Genomic DNA, 21,538 nt, shown 5'->3' with positions numbered 1-21,538 from the left:
GTTGCAAGGCATTGGCTGTGCTGAAGCACTGGTGCAAGCAGAGATCACAACTGCAGGCACTGCAGACTCCCTCTTGCGTGCAGTCCATATTACTCGTTCCAGACATGCCCACCAAGTCATAGCAGCTGCATTATATATCCAGCAACATCGGGCCTACAATAGCCGTGACACAGATATAAAGGATGAGCCTTTGAGCTTTGATGAATGGTTTGCAAAAAGGGGAGAGAGCTGTCCTCAGTTCCAGTACTGGGTGACAGTCATGGCACTGGAGCTGTGTTTACTGATCTTTGTGAGATGCCAGCGTCAGTCCTCCTTCAGCAAGTACCTTGATGCTCTGACAGAGCTTGTACCATGGTTCTTTGCTCTGGACCACACCAACTATGCTCGTTGGATCCCAGTTAGTCTCCGTGATATGTCTGAACTATCAGCAAGACACCCAGATATTGCCAGAGAATTTAATGCTGGCAATTTCACCATTCAGAAGACCAACCATGTCTTCTCAGCAATCCCTATCAACCAGGCACATGAGCAGAATAATGCTTGGATCAAGAGTGCTGGAGGGGCAATAGGTCTTACAGACAATCCTAGTGCCCTTCAGCGGTGGGAGGTAGCTGGCCCTGAGGTTGCAACACTAATTGAAGAATTTGAAGATGCTCACCAGCTCATAGGGACAAGAGGGCATGAGGTTATCCACCATGACCAGTCAGCAAGTGTGCAAAAAGCATTTAAGAAAGATGTGTCCTCATTTGTCAGTGTAATCGAAGAAATGGGCAACCCATTTGAAGAGGAGAGCACTGACCTGATTGTTCTTCATAGCAAAGAGAGTGCCGATCCATTGGCAGTGACGACTGTTAAGAAGGCACAGAAGATTGGACAACAATAGTATGAAGCATTCACAAAGGAAGGTCTTGTGGAAAGAAAAAAGCCCATTGACAACACAATCCATCACAACCGTTTGAAATTGTTTGTTGGCACGGCCAAAAAACAGCAAAAAAAAGAAGCAACAGTTGGCATTGATGAAAAGTGATGTCGAACTGTTTGCACGTCTCTACATCAGCTGTCAAACAAGAGATGGAAACCTGCAAGACTTCTTTCAGCATGAGAACCAAGCATGGCCACTCTGCTCTGATGGAGGAAGATTATGACTTGGGACTAAGAGTGACCTTCTGACATGCCTTGAGGACCTGTCTCCACCTCAGACCAAAGCCTGAGATGTTACCTGTGTAGTTCTTGATGGTGCAGCCATTGTTCAGATGATTAAATCAGGAGGTGCCAATACATTTGATGAATATGCACAACATGTATTCATCCCACATATATCTTGGCAGCTGCGCGATGTATCACGTGTGGACATCATTTGGGATACTTACAAAAATGATTCCCTTAAAAGGCACAGTAAGAGCCAAGCGTGGAAAGGGGATTAGGAGGTATGTTGTTGGGAAGGCTGCCACACCAGGAAACTGGCAGAACTTTCTGCATGTTGACAGCAACAAGACAGAACTATTCAGATTCCTGTCCAAGGTTCTTTGACTTTAACAAGTCTCTAAATTATATTTGTGGTGCTGAAAACATGAAACAGCAACTGTAGGCAAAGCATTCCACACCAGTAACCACCAGTGGCCATTTTTAAAAATGGCCGCCACAGCCATCAGAAAAAAAAATTGCGATGGCCCAATATCCAGATTCATTAAACATGTATTCAGCAATGAGTGTACCAAATTTGATGCTTTTATTAGTTATTTCAGTTCATTCCAGTTTAGCTTTTGTCATTAGGGCCCGAGCTGCAAGCAGTGAAGGCCCTATTGTTCTTCCTATTATTAGGGCCAAAGCTGCCAGCAGCTAAGGCCCCATTGTTCTTCCTATTATTAGGGCCCAAGCTGCAAGCAGTGAAGGTCCTATTGTTTCCATTGGCGTTATTATTAGGGCCCGAGCTGTAAGCACAACCAGGCCCTATTGTTCTTCAAGGTGTAATTATTTTTCTTATTCTTTTTTTATGTAGTGTTAGAAGCGCTTTGAGTGGTCAGTTAGACTAGAAAAGCGCTATACAAGTACAAGTCCATTTACCATTTTGACATTTGCCTACAAATTTCATAAATAACAGGTCCACAGGAAGTCAGCTATTTTGAGGGGAAGATACAAATTGGTTCCATTTTGCCAGTTTCCACACCTCTCATATGATCCTACAGATTTAATGCTACTGGCTTCAAACTTGGTCAGGTAACTCTTGAGCCATGGGGGATTAAAAGTTAGGAGAATCTTTTCCAAAGTGTTAAGGGTGTGTCCGTGGCAGACCCTCAAACTTTGACGACTCGCTACTGCTCACCACAAAACACAAAGTCACTCATAACTTTTGCATACATTGTCCGATCTTCACCAAACTTCATAGACTTGCTGGGGACACGGCCCTGGCTGCGTACATATCCGCATACTGACACTCACCTATAGCGCCATCTGCTGGTGGTTGGAAACATATCATCATCGCAAGGTCATGAAACTTGGCACACACGTCCACGCTGACGACCTCATATGTATGTAAAGAATATGTGTGTGGCTGGTGGAAAATGGCTCTGTAACGCCCCCTACAAATTTTTTAAATACCCCTGCCATTGGACTTAGTTTTACGTAGGCTGGCATAATTCAGTACACGCCTTCGTCGTGCCCAGGCGCACAAAAAAGTCTCCTGACGTCATGTTGCCAGGTCCACAGGAAGTCAGCCATTTTGAGTTGAACATGCAAATTGGTGCCGTTTTGCCTTTTTCCACACCTCGCATTTGATCGAACTCCTCCTACAGATTTAATGTTAATGCCTTCAAACTTGGTCAGCTTCCTTTTCAGTCATGGCGGATTAATAGTTGTAATCAACTTTTCCAAAGTCTGAAGGATGTGGCTGTGGCAGACCCTCAAACTTTGACGACTTGCTACTGCTCGCTACAAAACACAAAGTCACTCATAACTTTTGCAAACATTGTCCGATCTTTACCAAACTTCATAGGCTTGCCGGGACTCTGCCCTGACTGCGTACATGTGCACATACTGACACTCACCTATAGCGCCACCTGCTGGTGGTTTGACACGTCACTGTTTCCACACCTCATATATGATCACACTCCTACAGATGTCATGGTAACGCCTTCAAACTTGGCGAGGACGTGCGCACATGCTCGTGCCCGATCATCGCTGCTTGCAGGTTTAATTTCAGTTGTATTTATTTTATCTTTATGTATTTGCACAATGACAGCAAATGTCATCATAAGTCACTTCAAAGATACAGTGCAGTTCAAGCCAATTACAATCCAACTCATAGAAATAGAATCATAATTAAATCCAATCATATTAATTAAATCCCAAATTAATCAAATTCATACAAAGCCAATCTTTTAAAAAAGTTGACTTGCTAAGGAAACTAACAGATTGCATCGAAACTTCAGTTTTATTCAATCCCCTGTCCTGAGTATACCTGAGGTGATGGTGGGGAAAAAAACAGCAACAACAAAAAAAACCTTTTAATCGGAAGAAACCTCAGGCAATACTACACTCAGGAATGATGTCAATCTGCCTTGACTGGCAAAGGGGTTAACACAAGTTAACAATTGACAACAATAATGTCATATGTATGTGGAGAGTAAAAAAGAACAGAGTGAGAAAAGGGACATCATGGGAGGTCCCCCAGTAGTTTAGCCCTATAGTAGCATAACTAAGTGATGTTTCTGGGTCAACTGAGCCCTCCCTAACTATATTAAAAAGGAAAGTTTAAGTCTAATCTTAAAGTTAGACAGGGTGTCTGCTTACTGGACATATACTGGCAGCTGGTGCCACAAGAGAGTGTTGTGGAGAAAAGAGTAGTCGGCATCTTATGGGGAATTTATTGAATAGACCGTCACAGAGACATGTACATTTTAGCATGCATGGAAGTTCCCTATAACCTCAGTTTGTAACATCCTCTTATACCTTTCTATATCATTCAGTGGGTACGTGGCCCAAACCCAATCTCTATTCGGCACCTGCTGTCTGAGGACGCTACTGCATCTTCGTCATTATCTAGACAGGGTTCATTCTGACCTCAACAACATGTTATTCGAGCAGTGTCAAGACATATTATGTAGATCGAGTAGTGTCAAGGCTCTGCTCTCCCACAAGAGGGGCCTGAGAACTGAAGGCTCTGCCTTCCATTCTACTTTTAGAAACTCTGGGAAAAACAAGTAAACCTGCAGTTTGGGAGAGAAGGTCTGTTAGGAAAATATAGAACTGTAGGATTTTTAATATATGATGGAGCTCGGTCATTAAGAGCTTTTTTTTTGTGAAGAGAAGAATTTGAATTTCTCGTCTGAATTTAACAGGGAAACAATGAAGAGAAGCTAAAACTGGAGAAATACATCTCCACTATATGTTCTTATCAGAGCTCTGGTCGCAGTATTTTGGCTTTTCAGAGAATATGTGGGGCATCCCAATAATAAAGAATTACAGTAGTCCAATCCTGAAGTAACAAATGTATGGAGCAGTTTCTCTGCATCACCCTTAGACAGGATGTTCCTGATTTTAGCAATATTACGAAGGTGAAAGAAGGCAGTCCTAGAAACCTGTTTTATATGCTAGTCAAATGATAAATTCTGGTTAAATATATCTCCAAGGATCCTCACTGTAGAACTAGAAGCCAATGAAATACCATCTAGAGTAACTATATAACTAGACAATTTCTCCCTGAAGCGCTCAGGTCCAAAGAGAACAACTTCAGTTTGTCTGAATTTAGAATCAGACCGTTCTGAGTCATCCAGGTCTATATGTCTTTAAGACATGCTTGTGTTACCGGTACCAGACCTAGGGGAAATCTGGACCAGCAGCAAGGGTTACACAGGCTAGAGAGCACTGCGTAGCCAAGGTATACATGTACTAACTCTGTCAATTAACAAAGAGAGGACGAGAGTTAGCGTTGCTCATGCTAGTTTATTTCTGAGCTGCGCATGAGCGGAGCCAGGTAGCTATTCTCCCTTGTGAAATCCACAGTAGCACTAGAGCACCACCTATGGCGTAACTATATACTACTTCGATGTATGTGAAGTGTATTAAATGTCAATTGCAAATACATGCATGAATAATTCAATTATTTACAAAAAAAATAAAGGGTGTGCCAGTTTACATAAAAACTAAATATAGCATTTTTCTTCCTATTACACTTGTAGTCTGACCAACCTATTGGTTTCATCTGGTTTCATAGATAAGTAGAGCTGAGAATCATCAGCATAGCAATGGAAATTTATGCCATGCTGTCTAATAATGTTACCTAATGGAAGCATGTATAAAGTGAAAATAATCGGTCCAAGCACAGAACCCTGAGGAACTCCATGACTTACTCTGGTGTGTGAGGAAGATTCCTCATTTACAAGAACAGACTGGAATTTTTCATATAATTATGACTTCAAACAGCCTAATGCAGTTCCTTTAATCCCAATAACATGTTCAAGTCTCTATAACAGAATGCTGTGATCGATCGTATCAAATGCAGCACTGAGATTCAACAGGACAAGCACAGAAACAAGTCCGCTATCAGAGGCTAAGAGGAGATCATTGGTAACTTTCACCAGAGCTGTTTCTGTGCTATGATGCACTCTGAATCCTGACTGAAACTCTTCAAACAGATTATTTCTATGTAAATGATCACAAAGTTGAACTGTAACTATTTTTTATAGAACTTTAGACAAAAAAGGGAGATTGGATATAGGTCGATAATTAGCCAACACTTCTGAATCAAGATTAGGTTTTTTTAAGTAAAGGTTTAATTACAGCAACCTTAAAAGTCTGAGGTACATATCCTGTCAACAAAGACAGATTGATCAAATCCAATATGGAAGTGTCAATTAAGGGGAAAACCTCCTTGAACAGTCTGGTCAGGATTGGGTCTAAAATACAAGTTGATGGTTTAGAAGAGACTATTGCTGATGTTAGCTCAGAGAGATCAACTAGGAAGAAGCCATCTAAATACAAATCAGGTTCTAAAGATACTTCTAAAGCTGCTCTACTTGATGATACATCAGTGATAATAGTGGGAAGGATTCCATCAATCTTCTCTCTGATATAAACAATTTTATTGATAAAGAATCTCATGAAATCATCACTGCTGAGAGTTAAAGGAATACATGGCTCAACAGAGCTCGGACTCTTTGTCAGCCTGGCAACAGTGCTGAAAAGAAACCTGGGATTATTCTTATTCTCTTCTATCAATGATGAATAATAAGCAGTTCTAGCTTTACGAAGGGCTTTCTTATACGTTATTAAACTATCTTTCCAGACTAATTGAGACTCTTCTAAATTAGAGGAACGCCACTGTCTCTCCAGCTTTCTTGCAGTCTGCTTTAAAGCAGCTGTGAATTATACCAAGGAGCCAACCACTTCTCTGGTTCCACTGGTTACCTTTCACCAAGTTTTTGTTAATGGGATATGGATGATTAAAAGTTGGCTCACATGTGAGGAAAGAAGCCCCCATGTATGTGATATAGATTCCAAGCATCAGATGCAGAAAAAAAGCTGTTTTTTTTCCAATCAGATTATTTCAAGGAAAATTTCAGTATGCATCAATACAAAACCTACTCCTCATAAAACCATGCTCTAAACCCAATATTAAATTTAACATGTTCAGTTTAAACTGCATACATTTTACCTCCTGGGATTTTCATCTGAACAATTAATATTGATAAACATAAATCAACGAAACATATTATTCTAAATTGTAAATATTTAGTTTTTATTTGAACAGTTTGTCTGCAGTGGCAAATTGTGATGATTCACCTTGAAAGAGCAAGTTGTGATAACTCTAAAAACGTATTATCAGCATCTCTGCCTGATCACACCGACGTGTGTAAATGCCACACTCAAACCCAGTTGAAACGGGAAGTAACATTTTTTTAACCACTTTTAGCCCGTTGAGTTAATCTCTTTCAACCTTGGCCAGAAAGGCATTTCAAGGCATTAATGATGCCTCAAAGATAAAACTGTCCGTTTTACATATAAAATCCACTGTTCCAAAAACCATCAAGAGATATGTTATGCTCTCCAGTCTGATCACATCAAGCTACCAATACTCACTTACTATGGCACTACCTAGTGGTAACAGGTTGTTCACCATATTCATTTGTAAGTCGCTTTGGATAAAAGCGTTTGCTAAATACATAAAAATAACAAAACATAATATTAGAAAAACATAGCCAGTTGACATGAAATTTAAATGATATACAGTACAAAGAACAGAGAAACAATAATTTTTCAGTAAATCTTCTACAGTGCCCCATGGCATTGGCAGAAACTGTTTAAGTGCTACTTCGTAGGACAAAGGGTGGTGCAAATGGATACCAAAGTCAGCAAGAGCCCCCAGTCGTACCCAGAGGTCCTTGGGACCGTTGTTACTGTTGGACCTTGTTTGTTTTTTTCTCTGGTCAGACTTATGTCCCAGGAATTGGACTTCACTGAGGTCTCAGGAAGCCAGAGAAACAACAAGGAGGGGATTAAGGAGGTGGAGGTACCTAATGATCAGTTACAGTATTGCTTAACATACAATATGAAACATTATGAGCCACAGAACTAAGAGTGCTAAAGTGTTGACATGAACAGCCCTGCAAGCCCACATTGATTTACACGGATTTAACTAGCGGCTGAAAACCTTCCTCAAAGATGTTGGTCCACAAAAGACAGTTGCTGCAGATTAGTTGGCATCACCTTCAAGATGTGGTTGTCATGTTCCAAAGTTTTTGTAACAGTTTAATCAACAGGAAGAAAAAAGCTCATGCTAAAAGCTTGTCCTGCATATGACTTTATAAAACACTGGGAGCATCTTTTGTATGTCTGTGTGCCCAACTGTGCAATGTGCATTTAGCTGTGCAAAATCATATATTTGTGTGGTATTTTATTTTTAGGTCAGTCATGCCTTATCTTCTGTCACATTCTCATTTTAAAAAAAAACATCTACGGGATCATAACCTCTCCGATTATTGCCTTTTGCCCACATACCTGTTATAGTATGTACTGTAGATATAGTGATCTTACCAGGAGTCTGCACAGATTCTTAATTTTGAAATTCACATGATTTTTGCAGCTCAGATGCCATTAAAACATTACCAGAAGGGTTCTGGTATGCTTCCAAGATATGCTCATGTGCATCTGATAGAATCATGAGCATTGTCTAGGGTAACTAATCTGGGGGCTGAATCACAGGTCCAGGACTCAGCCTCTCATAGCAGGGTTTTCTCTCTCTATTTTACGTATAGAATTGCCAGATTCTTTATACATTATCAAACTGATTCTTTCTTCCAAAGGGGTTCCTCCTCACTGGATCTATGCTGGAGTTCCTAACCTGTGGGGAGAGTGGCACAACTGAGCTCAGTAAGATTCTATTGGTGCCTGAGAAGCAGCAACAAGCGCTGCAGGCCTATCACAGGGCACTGTGTAATGAAGGAGAGGGTAAAAGATCAGAGCGCTTCAGACGACTGAGTCAGGAGCTGAGAGAGCAGATCAACACGCGTAGTGTCACTGAGAAGGTAAAACTGAAGTGTTGAACTGTTGTATATTAGCAATTTCTTGGTTATCTGTACTCTGTCATAGATTCTATGATTCCAGTTATTTCATCTCTCCTGTTTCTAGCATCAAAACCTAGTTTAGGAATATTCACAACAGTCCATATTAAACTGAAATTTAGTTTTTTTCTTTCTTATTTTTGTCTGTTTCAAGCAATTAAACAGGAATCCCCAGAAATTTTAGTAATAATTCACCATCAAAATATTTTAAGGCTGCAGTCGATTATTATATTACCTATCAGTTGATCTGAGAATATTTTGAGTTTATAATCAACTAATAAATTCATACATAAGAGTAGCAAGAACATTTAAAGCATTAATGATCAACGAGTTGTCCAAATTGTGGCAGGTAATTTTTTTATTGATCAGTGATATTAGCAGGTAAGATCTATTACGTGATCAACAGGAAGGATTCTTTAAATAAAGATGATAACTTTCTCCAAACATACTGTTGTTTAAAAATGAAAACCATAGGTCAGATTTAGTGGATTTTTGAATTTCCATGAAAAGTAGTAAATAAATTATTGTTGGGCATTTTACTTCTACAAGCTAACTTTTTTTTTATAACAAATGTATAGTTAATGTAAACACCCGAACAGCAGATGTGGAGCACATTCAAATTGTTTTTACAAGTTTGGGTACCCTCAGACATGTCACAATTAATCTAAAATTTTTAAGTAATTCTAAAAGTGTATTGAAATTCAGATCAACACAATATGCAACTTGCAAACCCTTTTCAGCCATGTCCCTTCTACCTTGCTACTCTCTGTTTCTCACCAGCTGCATCTGGAGCAGCCAAGCTGGTTTGCCCCTCTCTCTCAGTCACACCTCAGGGTCCTGTTGAAGGACCTAGCTGATTTAGAGAAGCTTCTCAAAGAGGTGGACCTGCTTTCCAGCTTGGCTCGTCTATTGCCTAAAGGAGCCTGTACTGGTAAAAAAACAGCATCCCCCACAAACATGACTTGGTCCTTTAACACTACTTGGGGCCCCAATATGACTGACTTTCCTGGAGAGGATGGAGAAGGAGGAGGAGAGGGAAGTGAAAAGGGAAAGGAGGAAGGAGAGAACCCCCATTCTCAATTTTCATCATTTGTTCAACTGTGGGCTGGACTGCAGCCCATTCTGTGTGGGAACAACAGGTAGATGAGACAAAAGATGTGATGAAATTCAAAAAGGACTCATTGATTGCTACAACTTTGTAACATTCACCAATGTTGTTTTAATGAAAAGAATCAGAAACACAGAAAATTTAATTTTTAATTACTTAAAGTATTGTAATTTGCACTGCATAAATCCTTTCAGCATTTTTATGTGATGAAACTATGGTTATATGATCCATGGAATGCAAAGAAGGCAAATATGTATTTTTACATATTAAGAATTTAAAAAAAAAAACTGTTTTCTTCTTTACTTGTAAATCAACTACGTTTGAATGACCAGAAAGATGCAGACATAAGTAAGTACTATGCTTTTTAACAAAGCATTTTGGATCAACTTCAAGAAAGTTTATCATTACCATGAATACATAAATGGGTAAGTAACACTGTAGATAGTAACCATTGTTAACAATGTGGAAATAGAAGGCCTTCACTGGATTACTTTTATACTAAAAAAAAAAAAAAACAATGAAAAGATTCTTGGGCAAGTTCCACACTGATTTTTGTAAATTCAATAAATTCACTGAGATAAATTTCCAGTCAGATTGAGGAAAAATTTGTAGTTATATATAGGCCTAAAACTGAATATTTTTAAGCAGTGCCTTGTTTTCCATTTAAATAAAGCCAGGATAAGTTTATTGTCTTTGACCACGGTTCTTATTTCAGGATTATTGAGCCAGAAGCATTGAAGCAGGGGAATATGAGCTCTCTGGGATTCACCAGCAAAGAACAAAGGAATCTGGGTCTTCTGGTTCACTTGATGACAACAAATCCCAAGATCCTCTATTCACCCATTGGCTCCCAGGTTGACAAAGTGATTCAGAAGGCATGTTGAAAGCACTGGAATAGGTTTATGTATACAAAATTCTGCACTATGACAAAGTTGTTACACAATCTTTTTTTTTTTTCTCAACAACAATATTATAATAGCATTCTTAGTGGCCTTCCCTATCACAGTAAGGGATTGCTTCGGACAAGACAATGGCAATAATCAGAACTTTTCAATCCTAGATACAGCTGAAAACGTGCCCTACTTCATCCAAAGCACTGTTAGTTTACAGCCATTAACGAAGATGTCATCCACCCAGGTGCTGAGGTTTTCACCCAGTGGTATTTCCACTATTATTCTTAGGAGATTGGAGCATTGCTTTTGTTGATTCTTGACAGTTCACCAACGCATTGCAATTTAGACACAGACTTGTTCATTTTGTTGTATAATGTTTTAATGATGAATGCAGATAAGTGCTGGAAGAGATTAAGAAATTTGGGACAACCATCTCAATTAGGCTGATGTGACATATAAGAGATAGTGATATCTAGAGTGGCTGACCAGAGACAAAATATTTCCAGTGAGGATATCAGATACAAATGCTGTGATGAAAATGTCCATGTAGCAAAATCCATAATCACACTACGTGAAAAGTGATAGAGTGCATGGGAGGTTGTTTGTCAATGAGTTGTTTATTATTTATTTTTTAGTCATTGGGTTTGTAACCTGAAGCCTACCAAACCATCTCAAGAATTTTAAAATCACAGGGAATGAGTTAACTGGATTCTAGATGTATGGAAGCAAGTTGTCTATACTATAGTAAAACTGTATGAATTGTATCAAATTGTCTGATGCTTTTAATGCCCTCTTCTGAGCAGACACAGCTATTTGAGAGTTCAGTTGCATTAGCAAAGAAAAGTGGCAAAAGTGTGCAACCTTGTCTAGTGCCTCATTGTTTAGAGAAAGGTAACAACAGTATGTTCTTTATTTGCTCTGTGGCCACTGGTTATGAATGCAGTTTCTTCATCTAGCAGATAAAGTCATTTTCAAGGCCAAACCTGCTCATCTCCATTTAACCCTATCAGTCTTTTTTGGCATCAAGGGATACCACTATCTCCAATGTCTCAATACTCGCAAGTTAATGATATTAATACTGATCAAAGATGCCTGGTGATATGAAAATTGTGTCTCATAGTTTCATTGTCTACTTGGGGAAAAAAAGTTGCTTGTATTGGGGGTACATTTAAAAGTATACAGGTTAGTGTAGAATTTTTTGAAGGTTTTGTTGATCCTCATGTATATCTCCTGATCTCCTGGTATGAATATCTCCTGTTTTGGATCTAATGCCTGAGATTTATCTTGAAGTCACCTCAGCTCTGACCCGATGGGACAGGAGTTTGTCATTTGTCAATTTTTTCCCTTTTTCATAGGCAAATGAGACTTTTGCATTTGTTGGGAATGTGACTCATTACACTCGGGTATGGCTAAACATCTCCGCCCAACTCAGGACTTTCCTGGAGGAGGGCAGACTTCAAAGTTATCTGATGTGGCTACAGCAGGTATACTCAATTACAAACCCTGTTTTAACATTACAGATGAAGCAGCATTACCGATGTCCAAAAAGTTGTCCTGTGATATTTTCGCTTGATGTACCTCTGTAAGCAGTTCATTATGTACATTATGTATTGGTATTCTCAATAATTGCAGTCATTTCATCTCTCCTCTCTCTCTAGATGTCTTTAGAGCTTCAGCAGCACCCTGTGTTTTGGAACAGCTCAGATAGTGAGCTGATGCAGGGTCTTATGGAGGGAAACTATACTCTTCCTAATACCTCCACCCTTCTAGAGCAGCTGGACACCATTGACAATGCTGCCTGTGGCTGGACACGCTTCATGTCTAAGGTCAGCACAGTGTGGGCCAATCCTTAATATTATTTGTATAGATCTTTAGTGATATTGTCACAGTAACCGGTAAAGTAAAAGCGATGATAGGATAACTGCACAAGCTATGCCAAACATATCTAAGTGAGTTGAACATTTCCTTGCAGTCCATTCCAAATCTACACAATTGACTGATAAGAGTCTGTCAAATGTCTGGATCTTGGATGGACTGCCTTGATCATTGGTAGCTGATTCATATTTGTTTTTTAGTTGTTTTTTTTAAATCAGCTTTTAAGCTGATGTTTTTCCCTTGGTATTTACGCTGACACACTGCTAGTTACTTTTCCACCTGGACATATGAGCCCCTTCTTTCACATACAGAATATTGTGTAACTGAAACCAATGATATACAACCTTCATTTGAAAGCTCCACAATTCACTATTTTCCACTGGCCCTGCTATTGATGCAGGAGTTACAATGCACCATGACTTGAACATGCTGTAGCCAAGGCAGAAAATCCCTTTAGTAAATACCAGAGGTGGGAACAAGTCACATGTAATTCTCGAGTCAAGTCCCAAGTAAAGACACATGAGTCCCAAGTTGGGTCCAAAGTCAAGATGTGGAAGTCCAGAGTCAGGTCCTAAACTTTGTATTTCTGAGTCCTCATCAAGTCGTCAGACCAAATATATAATTAAAACTCAGAATAATAATAATTGATTTCCAGAAATAATAATTGCTTCTTAAAATGTGCCTTTGTTTGCCAAATTAAGCAGCAAGTGCAAGTGAATCAAAAATAAAAAGTGGTGGAGTTGCATTTAACAACCAATGATAACCAGGGTTTTTCCTGGCTTAAAATGAGGTGGCGGTTGTACCTGATCGTGGGCTTCCAGGTGCACATGCCTTCAACTGCATAATTATTTATTTTCTATTTGCTTTGTTTAACATTCAGTTCAGTTACATGGCAGCTTAACCACCGCTTACTTGCACAAGGCACAGCCAGTGGCAGAACATTTGGCCCTCCTTGGTTTCATCCTGTAGAACCTCCTGATGCAGTCTTTATACTCAAAGACCTCCTAGTTTGGACCATCAATGGCCACCTTACAGCATACATCCAGGTTCCTCTCCTTAAGTCTGTTACACAGGAGTGTTTTTATCTTGGAAAAAAAAAAGTTCATGCATTATAAACTTTGCATTATTCTGGTGTAGACATAAATTGTGATAGTGTTCTCAGGGAGCCAATGAAGAGAAGCCAAAACTGGAGAAACATGATCTCTCCTGTTAGTTCTCATCAGAACTCTGGCTGTAGCATTTTAGATCAGCTGGAGGCTTTTCAGAGAATATGTGGGACAGCCCAATATTACGAAGGTGAAAGAAGGCAGAAACCAGCATCAAATGATAAATTCTGGTTCCTCACTGTAGAACTAGAAGCCAAGGAAATACTATCTAGAGTAACTATATAATGAGACAATTTCTCCCTGAAGCGCTCAGGTCCAAAGAGAATAACTTCAGTTTGGTCTGAATTTAAAAGCAGACAGTTCTGAGTCATCCAGGTCTTTATGTCTTTAAGACAGGCTTGTAGTCTGACCAACCTATTGGATTCATCTGGTTTCATCTATCAGATAAATATGACTTAAACCAGCCTAAGTGCAGTTCCTTTAATCCCAGTAACATGTTCAAGTCTCTGTAACAGAATGCTGTGATCGATCGTATCAAATGCAGCACTGAGATTCAACAGGACAAGCACAGACACAAGTCCGCTATCAGAGGCTAAGAGGAGATCATTGGTAACTTTCACCAGAGCTGTTTCTGTGCTATGATGCACTCTGAATCCTGACTGAAACTCTTCAAACAGATTATTTCTATGTAAATGATCACAAAGTTGAGCTGCAACTATTTTTTCAAGAACTTTAGACAAAAAAGGGAGATTGGCTATAGGTCGATAATTAGCCAACGCTTCTGAATCAAGATTAGGTTTTTTAAGTAAAGGTTTAATTACAGCAACCTTAAAAGTCTGAGGTACATATCCTGTCAACAAAGACCGATTGATCAAATCCAATATGGAAGTGTCAATTAAGGGGAAAACCTCCTTGAACAGTCTGGTTGGGATTGGGTCTAAAATACAAGTTGATTTTTTAGAAGAGACTATTGCTGTTGTTAGCTCAGAAAGATCAACTGGGCTCAAGATGAACAAATCAGGTTCTAAAGATACTTCTAAAGCTGCTCTACTTGATGATACATCAGTGATAATAGTGGGAAGGATTCCATTAATCTTTTCTCTGATATAAACAATTTTATTGATAAAGAATCTTGTGAACTCATCACTGCTGAGAGTTAAAGGAATACATGGCTCAACAGAGCTCGGACTCTTTGTCAGCCTGGCAGCAGTGCTGAAAAGAAACCTGGGATTATTCTTATTCTCTTTTATCAATGATGAATAATAAGCAGTTCTAGCTTTACGAAGGGATTTCTTATACGTTATTAAACTATCTTTCCAGACTAATTGAGACTCTTAAATTAGAGGAACGCCACTGTCTCTCCAGCTTTCTTGCAGTCCGCTTTAAAGCAGCTGTGAATTATACCAAGGAGCCAACCTCTTCTGACTGATTACCTTCCTTTTCAGAGGGGCAACATTGTCCAGTGTTGTACGCATTGAAGCTATAGTGCTGTCATATCAGCACATGGCAGAGAAGAAAAGGATGATGAAATCAACTCTTTAAATCTGGTTACAGCATTCTCTGATAGACACCTTCTATATGTAGAATTCTTCTCAGAAGCCGTATAGTCAAGTAATGTAAATTCAAAAGTTATTAAAAAAATGGTCAGACAAGACAGAGTTATGAGGGAACACTGTTAACTGTTCTCTCTCAATGCCATAAGTCAGCACAAGGGTATAATTAAGGCAGTGAGTAGGTATGTGAACACTTTGAGAAAATCCAATAGAGTCTAATATAGAATTAAAGTTAATATTTAGGCTGTCATTTTCAACATCTACATGAATATTAAAGTCACCCACTACAATGACTTTATCTGTACTCAGCACTAACTGGGATAAAAACTCTGAGAATTCAGACAGAAACTCAGAATAAGGGCCAGGTGGACGATACACAACAACAAACACAAGAGGTTTTTGTGATTTCCACTTTGGGAAAAACTGAGAACCAGAGATTCAAAAGAGCTAAAACTAATCTTGGGTCTTGGACTGCCACTAGGGCCATACGCAGGGCCCAAAAAATACTGAGGTCATGAGTCAGAACTTCTAATCGGGTTCAGGGGCATGCTCTCCTGGAATTTTTTTTAATTCCGTTATTTAAATCTGGCCATTTTCAGAGTCTTAAGGAGCAAAAACAACATCATAATGACTTTTAGGTTTATTTGTTTTGTTTGTTATCAGAGAACATCAGCCTCATCCTAAATGATTTGCAAATTAGTTGCATTGTAAAACTGGAGAATGAATTTAATCAAGTCATGGATGAGGAATAAAAAGGAATGAACTGTCCTGGGACAGAGGGATAATATATACAAATGCTTCATATTTCCTTCAGTATTTAAAATAGATACCCAAGCCCTATTATACTATCATGTTGATGATAGTGCCTCATCTGTTCACTCTTGTTAAGGAAAAACAGCTTTTGAACACATTTCTATTATAATCTTACACAATACTTCAAATATCATGCATTCTACATCTGACTTTTAAAACGTATACAGGTCTGGCATAGTCTCTTCCTTTTATAGTACCTGCTCTCCCTCTATCACTGCTCCTCTTCTTGCTGCTTAGCCCAAAAATGAGCTTGGTTTGGCTCAGCCTTTTCCTCCCTATCCTGTTTTCCCTTTAGTGAAGAATATAAAAAACTGGACTATCTCAATCACCTGCACCTTAATGCTAATGTCAATAATATTGTTAATATTGTAAATTTTTACACTTATATTTTAATACCCTACACTCAACACTTTTTTACTGAAGCATTTTCTTATTTTGTGTGGAATTATTGTGCCAAGCTTTTTTTTATTCGAAATATTTATATTTAAATTCATATCCTTAATTCTTGGTAGCAGGTAAAAAAAAAATGTCAGTGCACATTGTACTATGTATGATTATGTATGTGACAAATATGAATCTTGAATCTATAAACACAGTCAAATACTAAACTAATAGAAATAAAAACGATATTCCATTTCAACACCATGTTGTCAGATGTATCAGGAATCTTAAGAAAACCTAAAGGTCGGAGCGGAGCTTTGGAATTTTGAGGTAAAAATGAGGCATTCTGAGGCTTTTTGAAGGACCATTATGGTGACTCATGAAGTAAGGGCAAGTTACCACAGAAAGTTATTTTTTATTATTATTATTTTGAAAATTAACCGGGTGTTTTATTTTGTTTCTGCGTACGACTTCCTGTCCCGCGCGATCTGTGCAGTGTTGCTGCGTTGTGCTCCGGCATCCGGCAGAAATATAGAACAGGTTCAGCATCCAACATTGAGAAATCAACACTGAATAAACGTTTCATTTTCAATCGAAGATGTCTCTGACATTTCAATCGCAAAATAAATGTTGACTCAAGCGGAGGAAATTGATTGACGGCCGGTAGTGACGGAGTTAATCAAAATTAACCTTTGATTCATGTTTCCTTGCTATCTGAGCAGTACGCTGAGCTGCAATAAAAATAAAAATATCTCCACATTAAAATGCTTTTTTTTCTCACAGTCATCTACCACTTAAACTGCTCTCTACCTGCATTTTTAGCTTGATGTGCTCCTCTTCCAATGACTGGTGTGACTGACTGACTCACTAACGGTAGCGGTAACATCAAAGTCCGACTTGTGTGTGGTAGTTACCATAGCGACCGTGCATGTTGTTGATGACGTGCAACATGTATGCCCAAACTGAGCCACTGTTTTATTAAACTGTCACGCTACTCTTGGCTCTTCAAATATAAAATCACCACAATTTAAGCAAAGAAAAAACAAACAAATTCATGACCTCGGTGTCCTCTATGGTAGTTACGGCCTTGACTGCCACTCCTCCTCCTCTGCCTGTGGTTGGAGGAACGTGAACATTTAAATAGTCAGAGGGAGTTGATTCATTAATGCTAACATGATCCTCCTGCTGCAGCCAGGTTGCTGTAAGACTAAATATATCAATATGATGATCACAGATCAAATCATTAACTAACAGAGACTTGGAAAGGAGAGATCTAATATTCAGCAAACCACATTTAATAGATTGATGTTTTTGTTCAGCTAAAGTTTTTGTTTTAAATTTTTTTGCACAAGAGGATTTGTTCCTTTTTTGTTCTGGGTTGTCATATTTTTGGATGACTAATAAATTCGTCCATATTTCTAGAAATGAGAGCCGCTCCTTCCAAAGTGGGATGGATGCCGTTTCTCCTCATCAGACCAGGTTTTCTCCAGAAAGATTGCCAATTATCTATGTAAACTACGGAGTCCAACATTGTTTTGGCAAAATTACACACCGATGCAACATTAATTTTACTGACCTCCGATTGGCGTAACCAGGTGTCATTACCGCCGACGTGAATAACTATTTTACCGTATTTACGTTTATCCTTAGCCAGCAGTTTTAAATAGGATTCTATGTCGCCCGCTCTGGCCCCTGGAATGCATTTGACTATGGTCGCTGGTGTCGCTAATGCCATGGTTCTGACTATAGAGCTGCCAATTACCAGGGTTTTGTCCTCAGCGGGTGTGTCACTGAGTGGGGAAAATCTATTTGAAACATGGACAGTTTGATGGTGAACCACGGGCTTGACTTTAGGACTATGACTCCTCTTCCTGACAGTCACCCAGCCACTCTTAAGTCCCGACTGCTCGGGATCTGCTCGGGTACGACTAACAGAGCTAACTAGGCTAGTTGACTCCGCACTGGCTAAAGGGGCCTGGCTCGCTAATGGGTGGTTTTCAACAGTGCAGAGCCGAGCTTCCAATTCAGATAACCTTGCCTCCAAAACTACAAAAAGACTACATTTGTTACATGTACCATTACCACTAAAGGAGGCAGAGGAGTAACTAAACATCTGACACACCAATGACCAACCATCAACATCCATTCAGTCCATTGAATGCTATTTATTGAATGGTTTAAAAATAAAGGAAATAGCAGAACTGTTCGGCATAGGCCACCAGACAGTCCGTCAGAGGATGCAAAGCAACGGATTGATGTAGCAGACTCCTTATTACTGTTATTTGTAAAGGGACCGTGTTCACAACTAAACTTAATTGTTGCCATTTGATGCTTTGTGCCAAAGTTATAACCTGATCATTGTTGATGTGACTGTCACTAAGAATAACTTTTATAACGTAGATCAGCGGCTCCCAAACTAAACGATCAGGGGCTCCCTTCTATGTCCCAACCGGGTTGACCCACCCTCAATACCCCAGACATAAAGAAACCAGCCGGGCGGTTACGTCCGCTGTTCATTCATGGAACGGGGGTTTACGTCCACTGTTATGTCAATATCAAACAGCCATACATGGTAATGAAGGTTTGAGTAAGACAGACAAATTTAGTTACTTGAAGTCATTTTTAACAGGTGCGAGTGCAGTTGTGCCTTGCATTGTCTGATAATTATGATAGTGCAATTGACATGCTGAAAAGAAGATTTGGCCGCAAGGACCTGGTGATAAATGCACAGATGAACAAGTTACTAAATATGTGAGGTGCAAGTGCGCAGCCTTGATGTCATGGGTGTTGTATCCGACACTTATGGAAGTATTTGATGCTCCATATTGTTAAAAATGATTCCTGAGGAAATTGCTCAAGTTCACTCGACAAGAAGCAAACAATGTACTGAAAGCAAAGGATTTGATGGAGTTCCTGAAACTAGACGTGGAAAGCAGAGAGAGAACAGCAAATCTTACACAAAAAAGAGAAGAACATCAGCCTCAGGAAAGAAATGTTAGCGTGAGAAGGAGCGCAAAACAAGAAGACCATACACGGGCACCACGGCCTCGGCTGCAGCTTTCCACACATGGAGCCCAAACGATAACGCCGCTAACTGTTTGTTTTGTGGGAGGGGTGATCATAAATATTCCGAGTGCACATAATTTACCTGTCGATATCAAAAGAGGTAAATTAAAGCGATTTGGCAGATGTTTTGTATGTCTTGGGTCCAGACACCTTGCGCGTGATTGCAAGGCGGAAGGCATTGGATGTGACGCATGTGGCAAAAGACATTATAAAACTGTTTACATGCAACAAACAAAATGTGCACAAGATAACATTCATGAACCCACAGATATAGTATCAGTTTCCCCGAGAAATTCTGAAGGCAACACTGTATTGTTACAAACTGCTACAGTGTGGATAGACGTCCATAACAAAAGCCAATTACTGAAATGTTTATTAGATGGGGGAGTCAACGCCATTTCATTCAGGAAAACCTCTCCAGCCAGGGCTCTGGATATGCCAATTGTGGGGACAGAAGTTATACAGTTACACACATTTGGCTCTGTAACTCACAAAAGAGTGATATCAAAAAAGGTGAAGGAGGAGCTGAAGGAGACACCAGCCCCCTTTGAGGAGTTAAAGGTGGTGATTATGAGAATGACGCGTGTGCCATTTGGCTCATCTCCTAGTCCCTTCTTGTTGGCAGCAACAATGAAACATCACCTCCAAAAATATGTCTATCCAGATGAAGTAAAGACATTAGATGAGTGCTTGTATGTGGATGATTTTATTACTGGAGCAGAGAGTGCTGACAAGGCCCTGAAACTATCTCGGAGAGCCAAAGACATCTTGTCAAGGGCAAACATGAAATTATGTAAGTGGAACACCAACTCACCTGTGTTGCAAACTATGTGGAAACAGGAACATGAAATGGAACAAGTGGAAATTAAAGGTCAAAATCCGCTCAAGGTCCTGGGCTTGACATGGAAAACTGACACTGATGAATTTGTGTTTGAGACTAACGAATTAATTGAATATCTGCAAGACAGAAAGGACACAAAGCGAGGCGTGTGTCAGGCTGCTGCGCGCATCTTTGGTAACATCGGATTGTTGTCTCCATTCATCATTCCTGTCAAGTGTCTTTTCCAGGAGATGTGGGAGAGAGGAATTGCATGGGACTAAGAGCTTTCTGATGATCTGGCGGAGAAATGGCATAAATGGTGTTCAGAAATCCCCGATTTGAGCAACATTGCCGTTAACCATCAATATGATGTTGAACAGAACGGTGAGGAGTGGGATGCGCATTCAACAGAGGTATGTGAAGTCCGTGTGTTCACAGATGCCAGTGAAAAGGCTTACTGCGCTGAGGCATACTTGCGGGTCAGATGGACAATGCGCAACAACTTGAATCGCTTCTAAAACTAATGTTGCCCAACTTAAAAAAATTACACTCCCCAGATTGGAATTAATTGGAGTACTGATTGGAGCCAGACTTGGAAAATTAATTAGGACTAACTTGAATGTTGGAGGAAATGGTGTACATTTTTGGACTGATTCTATGATAACCTTCCATTGGATTAGGAGCACTTCTAAACAGAGTCAGTGAAATTCAGAGTTTGACTGTACCTGGAAACTGGAATCATTGTGCAGCAAAGGAAAACCCAGCTGACCGTGGAACAAGAGGAATGAGTGTGCAGGATCTCAAGGAGCATGATCTGTGGTGGCACGGGCCGGTGCGGCTGAAAGATGTGACTAGCCCCACTGAAATGATCATTGAAGAGGATGAAATTCATGAATACCTCGTTCACCTCGTTGTGACTGAACTAGAATGTACAGTTTCACCTGTTTTTGATTTGAGCAGGCACAGTGAACTCAGTAAATCTTTGAGAATAACAGCTTGGATACAGCGTTTTGTTCTTAACGCACGGACCAGAGAGAGGCGCACTGGAGAGCTGTGTATGGAGGAGCTACGGTCATTTCTGGATGAGTTTGGGCTGCTGTGGGTGGGAGGCAGATTACAGGAGGCGAACTGGTCTTACTGCCAGAAGCATCCTTGCACAAGTTTTCTGGACTTTTGATACAAAGAGCCCATCATGCATTCGGGCTTACAAGCTACTGTCTATCAGCTCAGAGAAACTTATTGAATTATTCGAGCAAGACAGATGACGAAAGTATGTGTAAAATATTGTCTGATCTGTAAACGAGCTCGAGCTAAGGCTGGACAGCAGGTCAGTGCGCCGTTTCCAAGGGAACCATCAACGCCACA

The 21,538-nt window shown here is 39.8% G+C and overlaps 1 protein-coding gene across 1 annotated transcript in view; it reads left to right on the top strand.

Annotated features, from left to right (window-relative positions):
* The window catches only part of abca2 (ATP-binding cassette, sub-family A (ABC1), member 2), a 357,455-nt gene that overhangs the window by 140,817 nt on the left and 195,100 nt on the right, over nt 1-21,538 (top strand). Inside the window, exons 6-10 of the mRNA XM_072388588.1 lie at nt 8,301-8,522; nt 9,339-9,697; nt 10,382-10,541; nt 11,915-12,043; nt 12,218-12,385. Coding sequence (XP_072244689.1) covers nt 8,301-8,522; nt 9,339-9,697; nt 10,382-10,541; nt 11,915-12,043; nt 12,218-12,385 — 1,038 coding nt within the window. The remainder of the gene's footprint in view (nt 1-8,300; nt 8,523-9,338; nt 9,698-10,381; nt 10,542-11,914; nt 12,044-12,217; nt 12,386-21,538) is intronic.

Source organism: Leuresthes tenuis, unplaced genomic scaffold, assembly GCF_036924035.1.
Source record: "Leuresthes tenuis unplaced genomic scaffold, fLeuTen1.0.hap1 SCAF_6, whole genome shotgun sequence".
In the NCBI taxonomy this organism is placed as follows: domain Eukaryota; kingdom Metazoa; phylum Chordata; class Actinopteri; order Atheriniformes; family Atherinopsidae; genus Leuresthes; species Leuresthes tenuis.
This window is presented reverse-complemented; position numbering and strand designations above follow the sequence as displayed.